The 19,732-nt window shown below is 48.6% G+C and overlaps 1 protein-coding gene across 2 annotated transcripts; it reads right to left on the bottom strand.

Moving 5' to 3' along the window:
• Positions 1–134: 134 nt before the first annotated feature.
• On the bottom strand, positions 135–4,209 carry ARHGDIA (Rho GDP dissociation inhibitor alpha). Of its 2 annotated transcripts, none has more exons than XM_027517926.1 (6): positions 4,106–4,209; positions 2,370–2,586; positions 2,185–2,268; positions 1,762–1,838; positions 1,618–1,681; positions 135–1,499 (listed from the first exon to the last, which is right to left on the bottom strand). In XM_027517926.1, the coding sequence occupies exons 2-6, from the start codon at positions 2,557–2,559 to the stop codon at positions 1,300–1,302; spliced, it is 615 nt and encodes a 204-aa protein (XP_027373727.1). In that variant the 5' UTR covers positions 2,560–2,586; positions 4,106–4,209; the 3' UTR covers positions 135–1,299. The 2 variants fall into 2 exon arrangements, with proteins under 2 accessions (XP_027373727.1, XP_027373726.1); XM_027517925.1 differs by having other exon boundaries at positions 2,370–2,732; positions 4,106–4,175.
• Positions 4,210–19,732: the final 15,523 nt, after the last annotated feature.

Genomic DNA, 19,732 nt, shown 5'->3' with positions numbered 1-19,732 from the left:
CCCTTCTCCTTCACCAGCCACAGACAGTGGTGACTGCGCCTGGCCCCTGGCCCTCCTGCGGGTGCCCCGGGGAAGCAGAGCAACGGGGCCCCCATTTCCCCTTCCCCACCAGGAGATGAGCAGCAGACACCCTGGCTCCTTAGGGGGAAGTTTATTTCCCGGTCAGAAAAGGAGAAGCAGGGACAGGCGCCTGTGCATTCTAGGCCCGGGCCTGACCAGGGAGGGTGGGGTCGGGTGGGGTGGGGGCAGAGGGGATGGCTCCAGCGGTGCAAGCTTGGTCCCACAGTTGTCCTGGCTGGGTCCAGGGAGGGCCTGCTGGGGATGGTGGCACCGAGCCCGGGGGCAGAGGGGCAGACCAGCGGGCCCAGAGGACGGCACATATGGAGGCAATAAATACTGGCGGGCCAGGCACACGACTCCAGGCCGGCGGGCCAGGAGGGACAAGTAAGGCTCGGCCACTGGCTTTGTCTGCCGAGGGCTCTCTCTTGGGGCCGTGGGCTGTAGGCACTGCCCACTGGGACAAAGAAGGCAGAGGCGTGACGACACCCAGCCTCCCAGGTGGCCCTGGAGGCCGCTTTTGAATTTTGGCAATTTGGCTTTTCCCAAGCCCCTGGAGCTGTCCCCGCAGGCCTGGCCAGGCCAGGGCAGACGAGGGACCAGCACATCCCAGAAGCCTTCCCGGGCCACGGGGATCACAGACAGGGTAGGGACTGGGCAGGGAGACACCACATGCTCATGCAGACACAGGGTTAGAGGTTAGTGACGCCCCCACAGCACACGTTCCACATGTTAAGGCATCATGGTTAGACCGTTACTGACAGTGATGGATGGGCTGACCGGGGAGAAGTGAAAGCTGGAGGACAACCGGCCCCACGAGGCCCCATGCGGTACACCCCACCCCCACCAGGAAGGGGGCGACAGGAGTCCAGGTAACGTAACAGAGAAGGCCCAGGGGACCTGAGCACCCTGAACCCCACTGCGATGCCTGACTCCCGTGCCAAGGACTCAGGTCGGGTCAGGACAGTGGGGGAATCTCGAGGAATACAGAAGGGGAGGTCGAGGCCTCCCTCCCCACAGCACAGGCGGAAGCAGCAACAACACTAGACCACCGAGGAGGCTGGGGCCAGTGGGCTGGGAGGGTAGAGGAGGGACAGGCCAGCCAGGAGGCAGCCCAGGGGCAGTGGTGGCAGCGTGGGCGGGCCCTGTCAGCACTTTGGTTTGGGGTCAGGGGGTTGGGGTGGTGGGGTGGGGCGCGTCCGTCCTTCCGTCCGCCTGCCCTGCCCGCCTCCCGGCAGGGGCTCAGTCCTTCCACTCCTTCTTGATGGTGAGATTCCACTCCCAGGACAGGTGGTCGGTCCTGTCGTCGTCTGTGAAGCGGGACTTGATGTTGTAGCTGCCTCGAGCCAGCATGCCCTTGGGCGCCTCCTCCATGGGGGTCAGGAACTCATACTCCTCCGCCCGGGGCCCATAGCTCCCCACCATGTAGTCGGTCTTGTCAACTGCGGGGTGCGGGGAGGGCGTCCGTCAGGGAGCTGAGCCGGGCCTTTCCTCGCTCCCTCCCGACGCCCCTGGAGCCCCTGGGTGGCCACCTCCCCCCTGGTGCCCACCCTCACTCACTCTTCACGCCTTTCCTGTACGTGTGCTGGATGTACTTCATGCCAGACACAATCTCTCGGTTCACCTGCAAGGAGGCACCCAAGCGGGGCTCAGCCAGACTCTCCAGTCCGAGCCCCCAGCATCCCCCCTGAGCCTCCTCCTTACCCGGAAGGAGATTTTTATCCGATATTCCACACCCTCCTTCAGCACAAAGGACTGCTTCTTGAAGCTCTCCAGATCACCTGCGTTTGAGAGGAATGCCACACTAGGAGGTTCAGGTAGGGAGGCCACTCCGGCCCTGGTGGGGTGCTCTGTCTGCCCCTCTACACACACACACACACACACCCTGGCATCCCAGACCACACCAAACACACATACACACACCCCCCTTGGCATCCCAGGCCACACACCCAGACACCCACACACACCCCACCCCCCAATCCCAGGCCATACCAAAGCCAAAGCCTTATTAAAAGTTGCACTTCCTAGGCTCCCCACAAGAGGGTGCCAGCACCTCAACAAATTATTTTTAGGGGAAGCAGCAGGGTGCCAGGCAGCCCCAGCCAGGAACCTGGAGATGCCACTCACCTGTCAGGTCCAGCTCCAGGGGGCCCGGGGCAGTACTACACACCAGGGTTAGTCGGGTCACCACAACATTGGGGACATTGGGGTCTGCAGAGTGACAGCAAGTTAGAGCTCTGCCAGTGGGGGAAATAGTGGCAGACACGCAAAAAAGCAACAGGTGTCCACACACCCCACCAGGGCCCACTTACCAGCAGACACAGCCACACGGCCCAGAAGGGCCTCCTTGTACTTGCGCAGACTCTCGTCGTCCTTGTCCAGCTCCTGGATCTCCTGAATGCTCTTCTGGGCCGGGGGCTTATAGTTGACTGAGTGCTCGTCCTCCTCGTTCTCTGCCGCAATCTGTGCCAACTGCTCAGCTGTGGGCTCCTGCTCAGCCATACTCACCTCTAGCTGGATGTGAGACACCTGTGACCAGGGTAGCAGGGGCTGTGGCAGCCTGGAGGGACCCACAGTGTGTCCCCGCCTGCCCTTCTGCAGGACCTGCAGGTGATCTGCACAGCTCTCTGCAAGTGGCCAAGCCCCCAACCTGGGCCCAAGGGGAGGTGCACGTTCTGTAACAGGAAGGCAGTGACGGCCAGAGCTTCAAAAAGGGCCCAGACACAGGCTCCTGAAGCCCAAAGCGGCCACTCACCTCCTCGCCCTGCCCACCTCACAGGACCTCACCCCAGCATCCAGAGCTAAATGAAAGCTGCAGCCTGCTCTCAGAGGAAACCAGGCACAGCTCCCCTGCTGCCCAGGAAGCAGCAGCACCTGGGTCCAACCAGGAAGCACCAGGACCAAGTGCTGCTTCCTGTTCTGAGCTGCCCAGGCCCTCCCCTCAAGGAACCCTTTTGCTGGGTTCTCTCTGACCATCCTGTTCCTTCGAAAACGCCCCAGCTACAAACCAAGGCCTTTGTGCAGGACATGGGTCAGTCATGTCTCACTCCAGCCCAAACACAGGGCTCCCCTAGAGCTCAGGTGACGGGGCTAGCCTAAGTCCCACAGGTAAGTCCTAAAATGGCCTAAAAGACCCTACCTGTCCGACAAACCAATCTCTAACTGTGAGGGTCTATGACCTAGAATTTGGGAACTGCACAGCCATGTGATGGGTAGTCTCAAGATCCTCCTTCCGCCCGGGCCCCAGAAGAGCCCAGAGCAGTGGTGTCAAAGCGAGAAGTGATGGGGCAGCCACAGGACTTCCTTCGCTAAGGATGACCGTCGCACCCTGTAGAATCCCTGAGGAGTATCTGAAACCAACTCAGATTAGACCCGGCGGTGTGGGAGGTGGGTCAGGGCCACCGGTTGCCAGTAAAGACAGCCAATGCCGGGACGTGCGTGAGGACCTTATCTTAAAAAGGGCCGCTGGGGACCCGGAACCGCCGGGCCGCCACAGGCAGGGTGGGGCCGGCTCGTTTTTCCAAGCTTCCCTGCAGCTTCCTCTGGAATTCCTCTAGAAGGCTCACGCCCTAACGTCACCCAAGCGCGGCCGCAGGCGACAAAATCATTTAAGTGAGATGGCGAGGCCCGCACTTCCGCAGGGCCTGCAATCTGGGCCAGGCGAGGCCCGGCAAGCAGGGTGGGGCGCAGGGACCTCACCTCCCAGGGGAGGAGGCGTCCCGCCTGGCCCCTATCCGCGCACACTAGCGAGGAGGGGTCTGCCGAGTACTAGCAGAGACCACAAAGGAGGTCTGCACAGACCCCGGCTCCCGCCCCCGGCACACGCGCCCCCGCCTCCAGATCCCCGCGCCCCCGATTGCACGTGGGCCCGCCCTGCGCCCGGGGCGCCGCCCGCTGTCAATGCCGCCCCCGCCCTGCGCAGATTCCCCCAGCAGGACTGGCGGGCGGGGCGGGAAGCGAGAACAAAGGCGCGGCCCCGGCCTCCTTCCCCGCGGCCGCTTCGCCCGCCGTGCCCACCGCGCTCGCTGGCCCCGCCGCCCGCACTCACCGGAGGATCGTCCGCGCCGCTCTCGCGCTCCCTCCCGCACAGAATGACGAACGTCGCTGCCCCGCCCGCGCGCGCCCTGCCGGCCACTTCCGGGGTCACGCGACTTCCGCTCGCGCTGGGCGGGCCGCGGATAGCGCATGTGCGAGGAGCTGCGGGCAGCGCGCCGCCGCCATCTTGCGGGCCGGCCTCGTGGGCGCGTCCGTTTGGGCAGCGCGGCAGAGGGGACTTACCGGTTGGGGCTCCTGTGCCCTTTGCCATAGGCTTCTCTTAGTCCCGGGTATCCCCAGGAAGTCAGCCGGCAAGCTGAAGGGGCGGGGAAGTGAGACGGTGTGCGAGGTGCTGGGACGCGCTTGTGTTACGGGCGCGTCTCCGTCAGCGGGCATCTCTCCTTCCGAGGGCACACTGCCATCACGCCGCGGGGACGAGCCGGCACAGCCGGTCCCATCAAGGAGCCGGGGTCAGCGAGTGGCAGCTGTCCGGCCTTAGGCGGCCTTCGCGCCCACTCGCCGCTGTTCGCCCTCCCGGAAGTTATCGTCGGACGTTCATCCACGGGTGTCCAAATGGCTCTCTCCAGGCCTTTCCCCTTCCAGACCAAGTCAGCATGCCGTCGCCCTTTTGGGAGCTCCTAGCCCAGACGCCACCAGGCGTGGCGACTGTCGGACACATGCCCACGCGTTCAGCCAGCGAGCATTTTGCAGCCCCAAGCAGGGCCTATAATTTGTAACCAGCCTGGCGGAGCCTGCGCTGCCAACGCCGGTCTAGCATGCAACTCTCCTTCCTTCACCTCCTCCTCGCGGAGTGCAAGACCTCAAATGCTTCACAACGAAGTCATCACACACCCCTGGATTGCGTGTGGTGGGGGCATTTTAGGTCACAGAACCTAATGTGAAATACTGACCTTGATATCTTTTGGAAATGTCTTAAGTTTGGGGGAATATTTGCGAGTTTTCTGTAACTAAGAGTCACATGGTCAGCTTAAAATGTAGAAAGTTTAGTTGGCCAAAGGCAGAGCATTCCAATATTGTATTTATTCCATACGCGCTTTTGAGGCTTCCTGTTGGCGCACCTGAAAACCGTGCCGCTAGACCCGGCCGCACTCGTCCTGCGTCGTGCTACACTGCAGAATCGCTGACTGAGCAAAAGTCTGTTTTTCGACAACCCAAGCGCTTTTTGAAACTATCAAACTCTGTCACCTATTGCTGTGTAAAAACATAACCCTGGAATTTAGCAGCTTAAAACGACCAACATACACTGTCTTTACCAAGGATCAGGGAGAGCTCCGCTGGGTGGTTCTGGCTGCAGTCTAGTGAGGTTGTGGTTGAACTGTGAGCCAGGGCCCTGGTTTCAGGATCTGCAGGAATTCCAAGCTCATGCACGTGCTGTGGGCAGGAGGCTCTGATCCTCACAGGCTGTTGGCTGGAGGATTTAGTTCCCTGCTGCCCACAGCTTCTGGCTTCTCTGTAAGGCAGCTGGCTTTCCCCACGTGAGGCCTCAGAAAGAGAATTCAAGCCAGGGAAACAGTAAGTGCCCAAAACAAAGCCACAGTGCCCCTCACAACCTAGTATGAGAGGTGCCCTTGTTTCTACTCTTGTGCTGGGCATGTGGAGCTTCCTCAATACAGGGCTGGAGGGGAGCATGGGGACATGAGGACAAGGAGACGAGCTGGGCCATTCAGCCATCTTGGAGGTGGCCCACCACATGGATGGAGGCAGAAAGAATGGGAATATGAAGCCCAGAGTTTCTGCCATCAGCGTCTACAGGTGCCCTCTAGCTTACCTCCAGCCCTGTGCCAGGTGTGCCCTCATCTCCGTACGACATGGAGTAAGTCTGAAGCAAACCTCAATGTCACTTCACCATAAATATTTCTACACACAATATTCTAAGTACAAAGGTCCTTTGGGAGTTAATAACTGTGGTACCATCATGCCATGTATGTAACAAACCACTATGTAACAAACCACTCCAGAACTTCCCTGGTGGTCCAGTGGTTAAGATTCTGAGCTGCCAATGCAGGGGGAACAGGTTCAATTCCTGGTCAGGGAACTAAGATCCCATATGCTGCTTGAGGTGATAAAATGAAAACAACAACAAAAAGATGACCATGTTGCATAGCGCTCAGCCTGGGCTGTTGACCCAAGGACTTCCCATATGGCTCCTGCGGAATGTTGGCCACTGGAACTTCAAAAACAAATGTTCCAAAAAACCTGTTTTCTATGCCTGAAGGAAGGGCAGGGCCCAGCAGTAAGAGCAGGTGAGAATTAGGAATAGAGATATATAAAACAGTAGCCAACATTCAGTTGACAAATCACTCAGTTTACTACACACAATTACAAAGCAAAGACAAGGGGGTAATGAACCACTTCAGGGAGAAGCTTGAGAAGGAGGCCTCTCAGCATGAGCAGCGTCTTTGGTCCCGGGGCAGTAGGGCTCCAGACAAACATGAATGGGAAGTTGCCTTCTGCTCCAGCAGGGCCTCTGGCAGTGTCCGAAATAGCTGGAACAGCTCTCAACAATGTGGAGTAGGTTCCTCCAGGGAAGAGTTTTCAGTCACTGGGCATAGTGGTCTCTTAAGGAGCAGCAGTTAACCCTAGGGGGAGGGGTCTTGACTCTTAACAGTTCTTTTTCTTTGAGTGACAAACATCATCCTTCAAGCTTCTTATCTAAAGTAATACTCCTAGTTTATCACTTAAAATACAGTGCTACAGCAGACATTTCAAAACAACTAACATGGAAGTTCACATTGGCCAGTGTGACTCCATTTTTAACTACTTAACATATCTTCATATAGCTTAAATCCCACGAGTTTCACACAAGGTGAGTAGGAATCATAACAGAAATCACTTCATAACAGATTAGATTCCACCTCTCAATGCGAAGAGGAGCATAGGATGATGTGTGGCCTTCTACCACACACTGCCTCCCAGGACCCCTCAAAGTCTCATCCCATCATGGTTTCTGGTCAGGACTCAGGTGAGGATGAGTCTGGGGGTGTGGCTTTTCTTAATCTGAAAGTGGGGGCTGAAGACCCAGAAGACCTGCTTTGTGGCAGGAGGCAAACCTGTGTCATCTCACTCCCCGACCATCAGAATTGTGACCATAATGTGTGTTTCACACCAAGTTTTGTAGTAATTTATAGAGCAGTAAGTACTTGGAATACTAATCAAGAAAATTAACAAATTCTGTTTTTTTAATTATTTGTATTTAGTTTTGATTGCACGGGGTCTTCATTGCTGCTTGTGGGCTTTCTCTAGTGGCAGGCAGGGGCTTCTCTTCGTTGTGACGCATGAGCTTCTCACTGTGGCGCCTTCTCTTGTTAGGGAGCATGGCTGTAGGTGCACGGTCTGCAGTACTTGCATCACGCAGGCTTTAGTTTCTCCCCAGCATGTGGATCTTCCTGCACCAGGGATTGCTCCCGTGTCCCCTACATTAGCAGGGGGATTCCTATCCACTGTACCACCAGGGAAATCCAACAAATTTATCACTAAAGATCTAAATATTATTTCCCTTGATTGTACTGAATTGTTTTACTTCTGGTTAGAGCTTTGTACATGGCATTAGTTGTGCTCATATCTTCATAATAGGATCATCGTCTCTGCTCCTTGCAGTGTCTTGTTGAAGGACCAGGGTCACTGGTCCTTCGAGTCTCCCACAACTGTCTCTGGATGGCAGCACAACCCCCAGTACTGACATTGAGTCCCTGCCCTCCATCCTTTCTGAAGGTGCAGGTTGGACTGGCAGGAGCTAGACCCTTTTGGAATGTGACACACTTCTAGCGGGGAGAGGGATGACACTGTTTTGAACCTTTTGTCAGATGAGCAAAGAATCTTAAGAGATGTGACCTGACGTGGCATGGCCACACCCAGAGCACCCAGGCTGGGGAGGGCTGTGAAAGGATACCTTGAACCTTAACAGTGTTCTGAGGAAAGAAGAGTGGCTGTGTGCAAAGATTTACTTACAAGGACTTTAAAAAAATACATTTATTTGGCTGCGACGGGTCTTAGTTGTGACCTGCAGGATCTTTGATCTTCTTGCAGTGTTCAGGTTCTTTTAGATGTGGCTTGTGGGATCTAGTTCCCTGACCAAGAACTGAACCCAGACCCCTTGCATTGGGAGTGAGGAGTTTTATAGCCAAGGGACCACCAGGGAAGTCCCAGACAGAAGGACATTTATTTCACCATTTTCACAGTATCACACGTTTTCATAACAAGGATCTGAAAAGCAGAGTAGATCACTGAGCAGACCCAGAGCATCTACACTGTAATAAATAAAATGTATTAATTTAAAAGCCCTGTGATGAATTAAAACTTTTTACATTATTCAAATAAAAATATTTAATGACATAGAAAGTCACCTTTACTGAGGTAGAATTTACAAAATCCATCAGTTCAAAGTTGACAATTCAATTATTTTTTAGGAAATTTGTAGAAGGGCATAATCCTCAGGCCAAGAAAGTTTCCCTTGCACTATTTGTAGCTGACACCTACTCTAAGCCCTCTTTCCCCGCAGCCTCTGGCAACCACTGTCCTGCTTTTTGCATCTGTACATTTGTCTTTCCTGGACTGTTCATGTTGGTGGAATCACACAATATATAACTGTAAGACAGGTAGAACAGGGAAAAGGAGTCCAAAATGGCGGCGGCTAAAAAAGCCCGCAAAAATAGAACAGAAGAAGAAGGTCAAAGGAAGGTCCGAGGACCAGAGTGAGGACTTCAGGTAGAACAGCACTCCTGACTAAGCGCAATTTGCATAGGGCAGGCCCAGGGGGAAGGAAAAAACAGATAAAAAGAGGAGCCAAAGGGCTGCTCGCTCTCTCCCTCGCGGCGTGCCTACTCTCTTTCTCTACCCCTGCCCCGCCCCCCCATCCCCCAACCCCCGTGCTGGCTTCTAAATAAAATAGAGCTGTAACACTGATTTGTCTATGAGCTATAACACGGTCTGTCCAAGACCCGAGAGCTGTGACACGCCGAGGGGGCTTTAATGTCCATCACGCCAAATCTTTGTTGTGACGAGACAAAAACCGAGGAGCATACGCTCGGCTGACATAGCCTTCTAGTGTCTTGTGATTTCACCCAAGGTTTTGCAGTCCGTCTGTAGTGTAGAGTGTGCGCTTTGTCCTGTTTTTGTATAAGTATAGCATATTTTGTTTTGTATTCACTTGTCAGTTGATGCACTTTTGGTTTCCTTTTTGTCTGTTATGAACATTTGCATTTGTTTTCGCATGAATGTTTGGTTTGTTTGTTATCTTGGGTAGATTGCCAAGAGTGGATTTCCCCATGTTTTACAAGGTGTGTGCATGGGTGCTAAGTCACTTCAGTTGTGTCCAACTCTTTGTGACCCTATGGACTATATAGCCCACCAGGCTCCTCTGTCCATGGGATTCTCCAATCAACAATACCTGAGTGGGTTGCCAGGCCCTCTTCCAGGGGATCTTCCCAACCCAGGGATTGAACCTGTGCCCTTATGTCTCCTGCATTGGCAAGCGGGTTCTTTACTCCTAGTGCCAACTGGAAAGCCCTTTTCCAAGGTAGGAAGGTACCATTTTACAATCCCGACAGCAATGTGGAAAAGTTCCAGTTGGGCACACCCTTGTTAACACTTGGCATTGTCTATGTTTTTGATTAAAGCTGTCCTAGTGGGTGGGACATGATGTTTGTGGCTTTGATTTGCATTTCCTCAATGAAGAGTCTTCTTTGGTACAACATCTATTGAAGTTTTTTGTCCATTTAAAAATTGGATTGTTCTATTCAGTTGCAAGACCACTAATGGGTCCTGGATAGGAGTCCTTTGTCAGATGTATCTTTGTTACTTGACATTGTTTTTCATTATGTTTTGTTTTTAAGATATTTATTTATTTAATTTTTATTATTTTTGTCTGTGGTGGGTCTTGGTTGCTGCACCCGGGCTTTCTCTACTTGTGGCGAGTGTGAGCTGCTCTGGTTGTGCACAGGCTTCTCACTGCAATGGCTTCTCTTGTTGGGGGGCATGGGCTCTAGGCACGAGGGCTTCAGTAGTTGCAGCTCGTGAGCTCAGTAGTTGTGGCAGACTGGCTTAGTTGCTCCGTGACATGTGGGATCTTCTCTGCCCAGGCATAGAACTATTGTTCCTTGCATTGCGGAGTGGATTCTTAACCACTGGACCACCAGGGAAGCCCAACATTGTTTTTCTTAATGACATCATTTGCAGGGCAACCCTTTAGTGAATTCTAACATCAGTTTTTTTTCATGGCTCATGCTTTTGATGCTGTGTCTCAGAACTCTTTGCCAAAGCTAAAACTGTGAAGGTTTTCTCCTATAGTTTCTTCTATTATATGTATAATCTCAGCTTCCATTTAAGTCTACACTCTATCTTGAATTAATGTTTGTGTATAACTGAGTTAAGAGTTGAAAAGACTAATAGTTTTCAGCCACTGAACTGTCTTGACACCTTTGTTGAAATTTTATTCACCATAAACTTAAGGCTTTATTTATAGACTCAATTCTGTTTTGTAACCTATATGTCACAACCTCTTGATAACCATAGCTTTGTAGTAAGTTTTGAAACCTGGCAGTGTAGGTTGTCAACTTTATTCTTTTCAAAATTGTTTTGGCTATTTGAGGTCCTTTGAATTTCCATATAAATCTTAAAATCTGTTTTCAGTTTCTACAAAAGCACTTACTGACAGGGATTGTTGTTTAGTCGCTGAGTCGTGTCCAACTCTTTTGCGACCCCATGGACTATAGCCCCACCAGGCTCCTCTGTCCATGCTATTTACCAGGCAAGAATACTGGAGTGGGTTATTTCCTTCTCCAGAGGATCTTCCCAGTGCAGGGATCAACCCGTGTCTGTTGCATTGGCAGGTGGATTCTTTACCACTGAGCCACCTGGGAAGCTCCATTACACTGTATCTATAGAGCAATTTGGGGACAGTTGCCATTTTAACAATATTAAGTTTTTCAACCCAAAACATGAGATTTCTATGCATGTATTTGTTTTTTTATTTAAAGGTTTTTTTTTTTTTTTTTTTAACCAAGCCACATGGCACACTGGATCTTAGTTCCTTGACCAGGGATTGAACCTGTGCTCCCTGTAGTGGAAGCAGGGACTCTTAGACTGAGTTGTATACATATATACAATCTTTATAATATTCTTTTCCACTATGGTTAATTCTCGGAGAAGGCAATGGCACCCCACTCCAGTACCCTTGCCCAAAAATCCCATGGATGGAGGAGCCCGGTAGGCTGCAGTCCATGGGGTCGCTAACAGCTGGACATGACTTCACTTTCACTTTTCACTTTCACGCATTGGAGAAGGAAATGGCAACCCACTCCAGTGTTCTTGCCTGGAGAGTCCCAGGGATGGAGGAGCCTGGTGGGCTGCCGTCTGTGGGGTCGCACAGAGTCGGCCATGACTGAAGCGACTCAGCAGCAGCAGCAGCAGCATGGTTAATTCCCAGGATATCGAGTATAGTTGCCTGTGCTATGCAGTAGGACCTTGTTGTTAATCCATTCTATGTGTAATAGTTTGCATCTACTAACTCCAAACTCCCAGTCTATCCCTCCCCCATCCCATCCCAGGCATCTAGTTAATCTTTAGTTTCTTTTTGTAGAATTTCATAGTTTTCAGTGTGCCTGTGTGCAGGTCTTGTACTTTTATTGTTAAATTTGTTCCTAAGCCCTTTTTTTTTTTGCGGGGGCGGGGCTGCATTGTGTGGCATGTGGGATCTTAGTTCCCCTACCAGGGATGGAACCCACACCCCTGCATTACGAGCATGGAATCCTAACCACTGGACCACTGGGGAATTTTTATGTTATTTTTAACATAACAGTGTCATTAACTTGCTTACCAAAATTAACAATGCTTTCCTAATATTATCTAATAGTTCATGTTCAATTCTTCTATCTCAGCTCTTATCTCAGGGGAGTCGAGGAGAGTCGATTGGGAGTTTGGGATTCACAGATGCAAACTACTATAAATAGAATGGGTAAATAGCATTCTGTATACGGTATAGAACAGGGAAGTATATTTGATATTCTATAATAAACCATATGGAAAAGACTATGAAAAAGAATATATAGGAAAATCCCTGGCAGGCCAGTGGTTGTGCATGCTCAGTTGCTCAGTCATGTCCAGTTCTTTGCAACCCCATGGACTGTAGCCTGCCAGGCTCTTCTGTCCATGGAATTTTTCCAGGCAAGAATACTGGAGTGGGTTGCCATTTCCTACTCCAGGGAGTCTTCCCAACCTAGGGATCGAACCCACGTCTTTTGTGTCTGTCTCCTGTATCAGCAGGCAGATTCTTTACCACTGTGCCCCCCAAGACTGCAGTTTCACTGCTGAGGTCCCAAGTTCAATCCTTGATCAAGGAACTAAAACTAAGATTCTACAAGTCCTGTGGCACAACAACAATACATATATAAAGCAGAATCATTTTGCTGTATGGCAGAAATTAACACAACATTGTAAACCAACTACATTTAATAAAATACCTTAAAAAGGAAAAACAAAAATAACTCTCTCATTTCAGTCGGTTTATTCACATCAAGATCCAGATGGAGTCCACACTACACACTCGGATGATGTGCCACTGAGAGGTTTATTCTCATACCTGTCTGAAGCCACACATCAGTGAAATTCTGACTGCTAACTGGAGTGACCCTGCAGGTTGAGAGCTCACTCCAAAGACTGCCCCTGCTTCAGGCACCAGTCATGAGCTACCCACATTTTTTGCCAGCAGACTACAAATTCAAAGGTTCCCTTCACTGTTTCAAGTTCAATAAACAACTCAGAACTCAGGAAAACGATTTACTTCCAAGTATCCATTTATTGTAAATGATACAACTCAGGAACAGTCAAAGGGAGGAGATGCTTAGGACAAGGTACGGGGTGGGGGTTCCTGGCGTGTCTGTGCTGTCTCCAGGTGCACTGTCCTCCCAGCATTATGACGTGTTCGCCAATCCGGAAGCTCTTTAAACCCCGTGGTTTAGAGGTTTTTCAGTACAAGGCATGACTGATTAAATCATTGGACACTGGTGATTAACTCAATCTCCATCCCCTCTCCCCTCTGCAGAGGTCAGGGGGTAGGGGGTGGGGCTGAGAGTTCCAAAACTATGTCTTTCTGGTGACCAGCACCCACCCTAAAACTATCTAGGGGCCCACCAAGAGTCATTCATTAACATAAATTGAAAAGGCCTTGTTATGAATAACAAAAGATGATCCTATCACTCAGGAAATCTCAAGGGATTTAGGAACAAAGGACAAAGATCAACTTATATAGTTATTACACCACATTCCCTTTTTTTTCCCACATTCACTTTTGATTCCTTTTCTATGCTTGTAGCACTTAGGTGGGGAGGAAGCCAGGACACCTATGGTGAGACCTTCCCACGGGCACTTGTGGATTTGCCAGGGGAATCCTCAGGTGTGATTGGTGTGGTGTGTCTTCCATTCCCCTTACTTCTCAGGGGGTTTGAGCCCCAGGTCAGTTTGAGGAAGTGCTGTGGGCTTCCCAGTGCTTCATCTCAGGGGACACTCTGCTGGTCCTACCTGCAGTGAGGTATGGTAGGCTCCTGGGACTGCCTGGCCTACTATTGTCTATCATCACATTAGCTGCTGAGGACTCTTCCCAACATGCATCATGTTATTAGGCATCACAAAATGGTGATTTTTTTTCTAACACTTTTGTGTTTCTTAGCTGTATTTTTTTTTTCATATTTATTTATTTGACTGTGCCCGGTCTTAGCTGCAACACATGGGACCTTCAATCTTCATTGGGTCCTGCAGAATCTTTAGTTTCAGTACCTGGATTCTACGTCCCTGACCAGAGATGGAACCCAGGCAGGCCCCCTGCTTTGGGAGCTCAGAGTGTTAGCCACTGGACCACCAGGGAAGTCCCTTAGCTGGAATTCTTTTTAAAAAACCCCTAGTCAACAGCTATTTAATCCCTTCAAACTACAGTTTGTATAGAAAAAATATTTGTTTCTTTCCTTTTATTGGCCAATTTTTAGAATGAATCTCCAGAGGTGAACAGTAGATTTTTTTTAAATATCAATATGGACTCTTGGATGTTTATTTATTTGACCAAAAAAAAGAAAGAAATATTAATTCTATGAAACCACTAATGGTAATTTGAACGGCTTGTTTATGATGGATTTGTACATTTAAAAAACTGGAATGCTCACAGTGACTTTTCAGTTCAGTTCAGTTCAGTTCAGTCGCTCAGTTGTGTCCGACTCTTTTCGAACCCATGAATTGCAGCACACCAGGCCTCCCTGTCCATCACCAACTCCCGGAGTTCACTCAGACTCACATCCATCGAGTCAGTGATGCCATCCAGCCATCTCATCCTCTGTTGTCCCCTTCTCCTCCTGCCTTCAATCTTTCTTAGCATCAGGGTCTTTTCCAATGAGTCAACTCTTCACATGAGGTGGCCAAAGTACTGGAGTTTCAGCTTTAGCATCATTCCTTCCAAAGAAATCCCAGGGCTGATCTCCTTCAGAATGGACTGGTTGGATCTCCTTGCAGTCCAAGGGACTCTCAAGAGTCTTCTCCAACACCACAGTTCAAAAGCATCAATTCTTCGGCGGCTCAGCCTTCTTCACAGTCCAACTCTCACATCCATACATGACCACAGGAAAAACCATAGCCTTGACTAGACGGACCTTTGTTGGCAAAGTAATGTCTCTGCTTTTGAATATGCTATCTAGGTTGGACATAACTTTCCTTCCAAGGAATAAGTGTCTTTTAATTTCATGGCTGCAGTCACCATCTGCAGTGATTTTGGAGCCCAAAAAAATATACAGTGACTTTTATATAGATACTAATTTATAATTAGTTCACATGCTAAAACATTGTATAATTTGTTTCTACAACCTGGACAGATAACATAAAAATTAACTCTGGCATAACTTAGACAAGATGATATATTTTAAACTAATGAGATTATCTCCCAGTACTCTGATGGCTTATTTTCACATTAAATCTTTATTGATGTATATTATTTATTGCTGCATACATGCTAAATCACTTCAGTCGTGTCTGACTCAGTGCCACCTCATGGACTGTAGCCCACCAGGCTCTTCTGTCCATGGGATTCTTCAGACAAGAATAGTGGGATGAGTTGCCATTTCCTCCATGGTATCTTCCGACACAGGGGTCGAACCTACGTCTCTTATGTCTCTTGCATTGGCAGGTGGGTTCTTTACCATTATTGCCACTTTCCCCTAAATGGTCAGTTGATTCCAGAATGACTCATTAATAATGACAGGTAATTAATGTAAACCATATAAACTTTTATGAAAATTACACAGTCCTATGTAATTCCATAACAAGTAATAAATGTAAATTACAAAAAAAAAAAGCAGGATATGTGGGGAAGGCACAATAGAATACAAAGTGTAGCAAAAGAAACTAATTGTAGTACAAAGTACTCTGAACGGGGTAGAAGAGAAGGACTTGCCTAAGCAACTTTGGAAACTGGTACTTTCACTGGAAATCAGTACTCTGTGGCTCAACACATGGATGAATCCAATACTGTACCCAAGTTAGTAAATGCTTCTAACAGGGTGTATGTTAGCAGTTCTAAAATCAGGCTAGGGGGATACTTAAAGGACTGACATCATTTAAGCAAATATCATGTTGATAATGAGAGCCAGGTTTCTTTTTTTTTCTTTTCGTCCCCCTAGAGAGCCAGGTTTCTTATTGCCAGGGAAAGAATTTACAAATAAGGGGAGATGAGAATGAATCCTATGGAATTGGGTTGGAATCAGAGAACAGTAGAAACTCATGTTTTTTTTTAAATGCATGCTGCTGCTACTGCTGCTAAGTCGCTTCAGTCGTGTCCAACTCTGTGCAACCCCAGAGACAGCAGCCCAACCAGGCTTCCCCGTCCCTGGGATTCTCAAGGCAAGAACACTGGAGTGGGTTGCCATTTCCTTCTCCAATGCATGAAAGTTAAAAGTGAAAGTGAAGTCGCTCAGTCATGTCCGACTCTTAGCGACCCCATGGACTGCAGCCCACCAGGCTCCTCCATTCATGGGATTTTCCAGGCAAGAGTGCTAGAGTGGGCAGATAAATATTGATGTATATGCATGAATTAGTATATATATTTCCTAGCTTTGTCCTGAGAGGGCCCAGAAGCAACAACAGCCCAGTAGCAATGAGCACACCCAACACCCAGATCTTGGTTGTTAAATACCAGTCTCCACGAAAGGAGCCAGGGAATAGAAGGTGAGCCTGGAGCCTCTTCTGGGGCCAGAAAGTCAGGAAGTGCTTTAAAAAACAGGCTCCCCTGGCAGTCCAGCAATTAACTTTGACTCTATGCTTCAACTGCAAGGGGCACTGGTTCAATCCCTGGTTGAACTAAGATCCTACATGATGTACACAGTGCAGCCAAAACATTAAAAAAAAAATTTTTTTTTAAGGAAAAAGAAAACATAAAAAAGGACATGGCATGTCAAAAAGGCATAGGTGTGAAGAAGGCAATGGCAACACACTCCAGTATTCTTGTCTGGAGAATCCCATGGACAGAGGAGCCGGGCGGGCTACAAGTCCATGGGGTCTCGAGAGTCAGACACAACTTAGTGACTAAACCACCACCCAGGTGGGCTAGCTGAGAACTAGAGCCACCTGGAAGTTAAGTGGGGGTTGGAGTGGGGTGCAGAGTTCTGTCTAGGGGAGAAAGTAACCTTGAACTAACTGGGGCAGGGAGCTGCCAGAGAGATGGCTCAAGAAGTTGTTCCCAACAGGAGAAAGATCGAGTTCAGATGTAGGGTTAGAAAAATAGGTATCTTGACCAAAGGCATCAGAACAAGCCAACCCAACTGGTTCAGGAATGTAGTTTAATTAAATGAATCCAGATGGGAACAAAAATAGATTTAGGGACCACAGAGTGATTGGAGGAGTGGAGAAGGCTCAACAGGGTCTGGCTGACCTCACCTGAAGCCTAGGTGAGGACTATAGGCCAGGCAGAGAAGGGCTGGGAAAGCAATTGGAAAGTAGTTCGGGGAGGTTTTGGAAGGCAATCTGACTTCTCTTTGGAGGAAGTTTGAGCTGGCTGGGTTAGCAGTCAAGAGAAATGGGATTGAAAATGAAATTGGGGCCTCGGTATCCTTGGTGTTGGCCCAGCAAATACTTCTTAGTTGCTACCAGCCTGAAGAATCTATGTTGTAAACTCTTTTGATTTGATTCCTTTGATTATGTGCTTTATATCCTTTTTTCCTATTTCTTAATAAGTTCTTTTGAAAAATGTGAAAAAAAAAGAAAAGGCATAGGAGGAACCCTAATGTCTGAGCAACAGAGTTTATCAGATTGTGACTCATAGAATCACATAAATTATAATCAGTTAACAGATTATGACTCATAGAATCAAATAGCCACAAGTCCATACTGACTGAAATAACTGAATAAATGGTGAAGGGACTGTTCTTTCTTAGAAAAGAATTCCAATTAATGTTGAAAGAATAGGGGAAATACAAAAAATGCAACATTAAACACTACAATAATAATTATCACACCATGAAAGTGAAAAAAAAGTGAAAGTGAAAATCCCTCAGTTGTGTCCGACACTATACACGGACTATGTAGTCCATAAAATTCTCCAGGCCAAAATACTGGAGTGGGTAACCTTTCCCTTTTCCAGGGGATCTTTCCAACCTAGGGATCGAACCCAGGTCTCCCACATTGCAGGGGGATTCTTTACCAGCTGAGCCACAAGGGAAGCCCAAGAATACTGGAATGGGTAGCCTATCCCTTCTCCAGCGGAGAACTGATACCGGGGTCTCCTGCATTGCAGGTAAATTCTTTACCAACTGAGCTATCAGGGAAGCCCTTATCGCACCATAGGAGGCTAAAATTAGCAGCCAAATGGTGAGAAACAAGTATTCACTTAGTCTCAAAGTTCTCAAAAAAATTTATAGATTACAAAGGAGAGAAGGATAACTCTTCCTTCTTTATGGAGAAACCTGGCAGCTCCCACTGAATCATGCAAGCAAGGTTGTAAGATGGGTAATGAGAGACAGACCACCGTGCTGTACCCCATGGGAAACCCTTTCAGTGATATTTTTGCTTAGAGTATGTAACCTTGGTCTAATCATAACGAAGTAAGACAGTCCCCAGTGGGACTGATCTTCAAAAAGTGCCAAGGTCATGAAAGACATGAAAAGGCTAGAAGCACTACCAGTTGAAGATGACTAGGCATCGTTAGCTCAAGGCAGTGGTCCAGACATTCCTTTCCCATGTAGACAGGGCAAAGCATTTACAACATAGACTATTAGGACAGCTGGCTAAACTTGAATAAGGATATGGTTCAGATAATGGTATTGTTATCAGTGTTCACGTCTGATTATGTAAGATGATGCATTTGTTTTTACAGACATGCATGTGGAAGGATTTAGGGGTAAAGTGGCACCACGCTGCAACTTATTCTCTACCAGTTCAGAAGAGACAGAGACTGAAAAGGAGCGGGGTTCCATCTGGTGGTCTGGGTGACAATCCAGGAATTCTTTGATTATCACTTCTTTTCTATACATCTGACTATATTGTCATCCTGCTTATTTAACTTATATGCAGAGTACGTCATGAGAAATAAACTGGATGAAGCACAAGTTGCAATCAAAACTGCCGGGAGAAATATCAATAACCTCAGATATGGAGATGACATCACCCTTATGGCAGAAAGTGAAGAACTAAAGAGCCTCTTGATGAAAGTGAAAGAGGAGAGTGAAAAAGTTGGCTTAAAGCTCAACATTCAGAAAACTAAAATCATGGCATCTGGTCCCATCACTTCATGGCAGATAGATGGGGAAACAGTGACAGATTTTATTTGTTTGGGCTCCAAAATCACTGCAGATGGTGACTGCAGCCATGAAATTAAAAGATGTTTGCTCCTTGGAAGGAAAGTTATGACCAACCTAGACAGCATATTCAAAAGCAGAGACACTACTTTGCCAACAAAGGTCCATCTTGTCAAAGCTATGGTTTTTCCTGTGGTCATGTATGGATGTAAGAGTTGGACTATAAAGAAAGCTGAGCACCAAAGAATTGACGCTTTTGAACTGTGGTGTTGGAGAAGACTCTTGAGTCCCTTGGACTACAAGGAGATCCAACCAGCCCATCCTAAAGGAAATCAGTCCTGAATATTCATTGGAAGGACTGATGCTGAAGCTGAAACTCCAATACTTTGGCCACCTGATGTGAAGAACTGACTCATTTGAAAAGACCCTGATGCTGAGAAAGATTGAAGGCAGGAGAAGGGGACGACCAAGGATGAGATGGTTAGATGGCATCATCAACTCAATGGGCATGAGTTTGAGTAAACTCCAGGAGGTGGTGACGGACATGGAGACCTGGAGTGCTATAGTTCATGGGGTTGCAAAGTGTCGGACACTGAGCGACTAAACTATCAGAATTACAAACTGACACTTAAGAATGTTTCCAGTTAAATGGAGAAGTAGGCTGATGTTAATAGAAATGATTAGGGAAGGTCAAACTGAGGTCTCCTGCACTGTAGGCTGATTCTTCATCAACTGAGCTATCAGGGAAGCAAACTTAGTTGCTTTATGATCCAGCAATTCTACTCCAAAACCACTGAAAACTATCTCCACATAAAAATGTGTACCTCGATGCTCACAGCAGCATTATTTCAATAGCCAAA

Source organism: Bos indicus x Bos taurus, chromosome 19 (assembly GCF_003369695.1).
Source record: "Bos indicus x Bos taurus breed Angus x Brahman F1 hybrid chromosome 19, Bos_hybrid_MaternalHap_v2.0, whole genome shotgun sequence".
NCBI lineage: Eukaryota > Metazoa > Chordata > Mammalia > Artiodactyla > Bovidae > Bos > Bos indicus x Bos taurus.
This window is presented reverse-complemented; position numbering and strand designations above follow the sequence as displayed.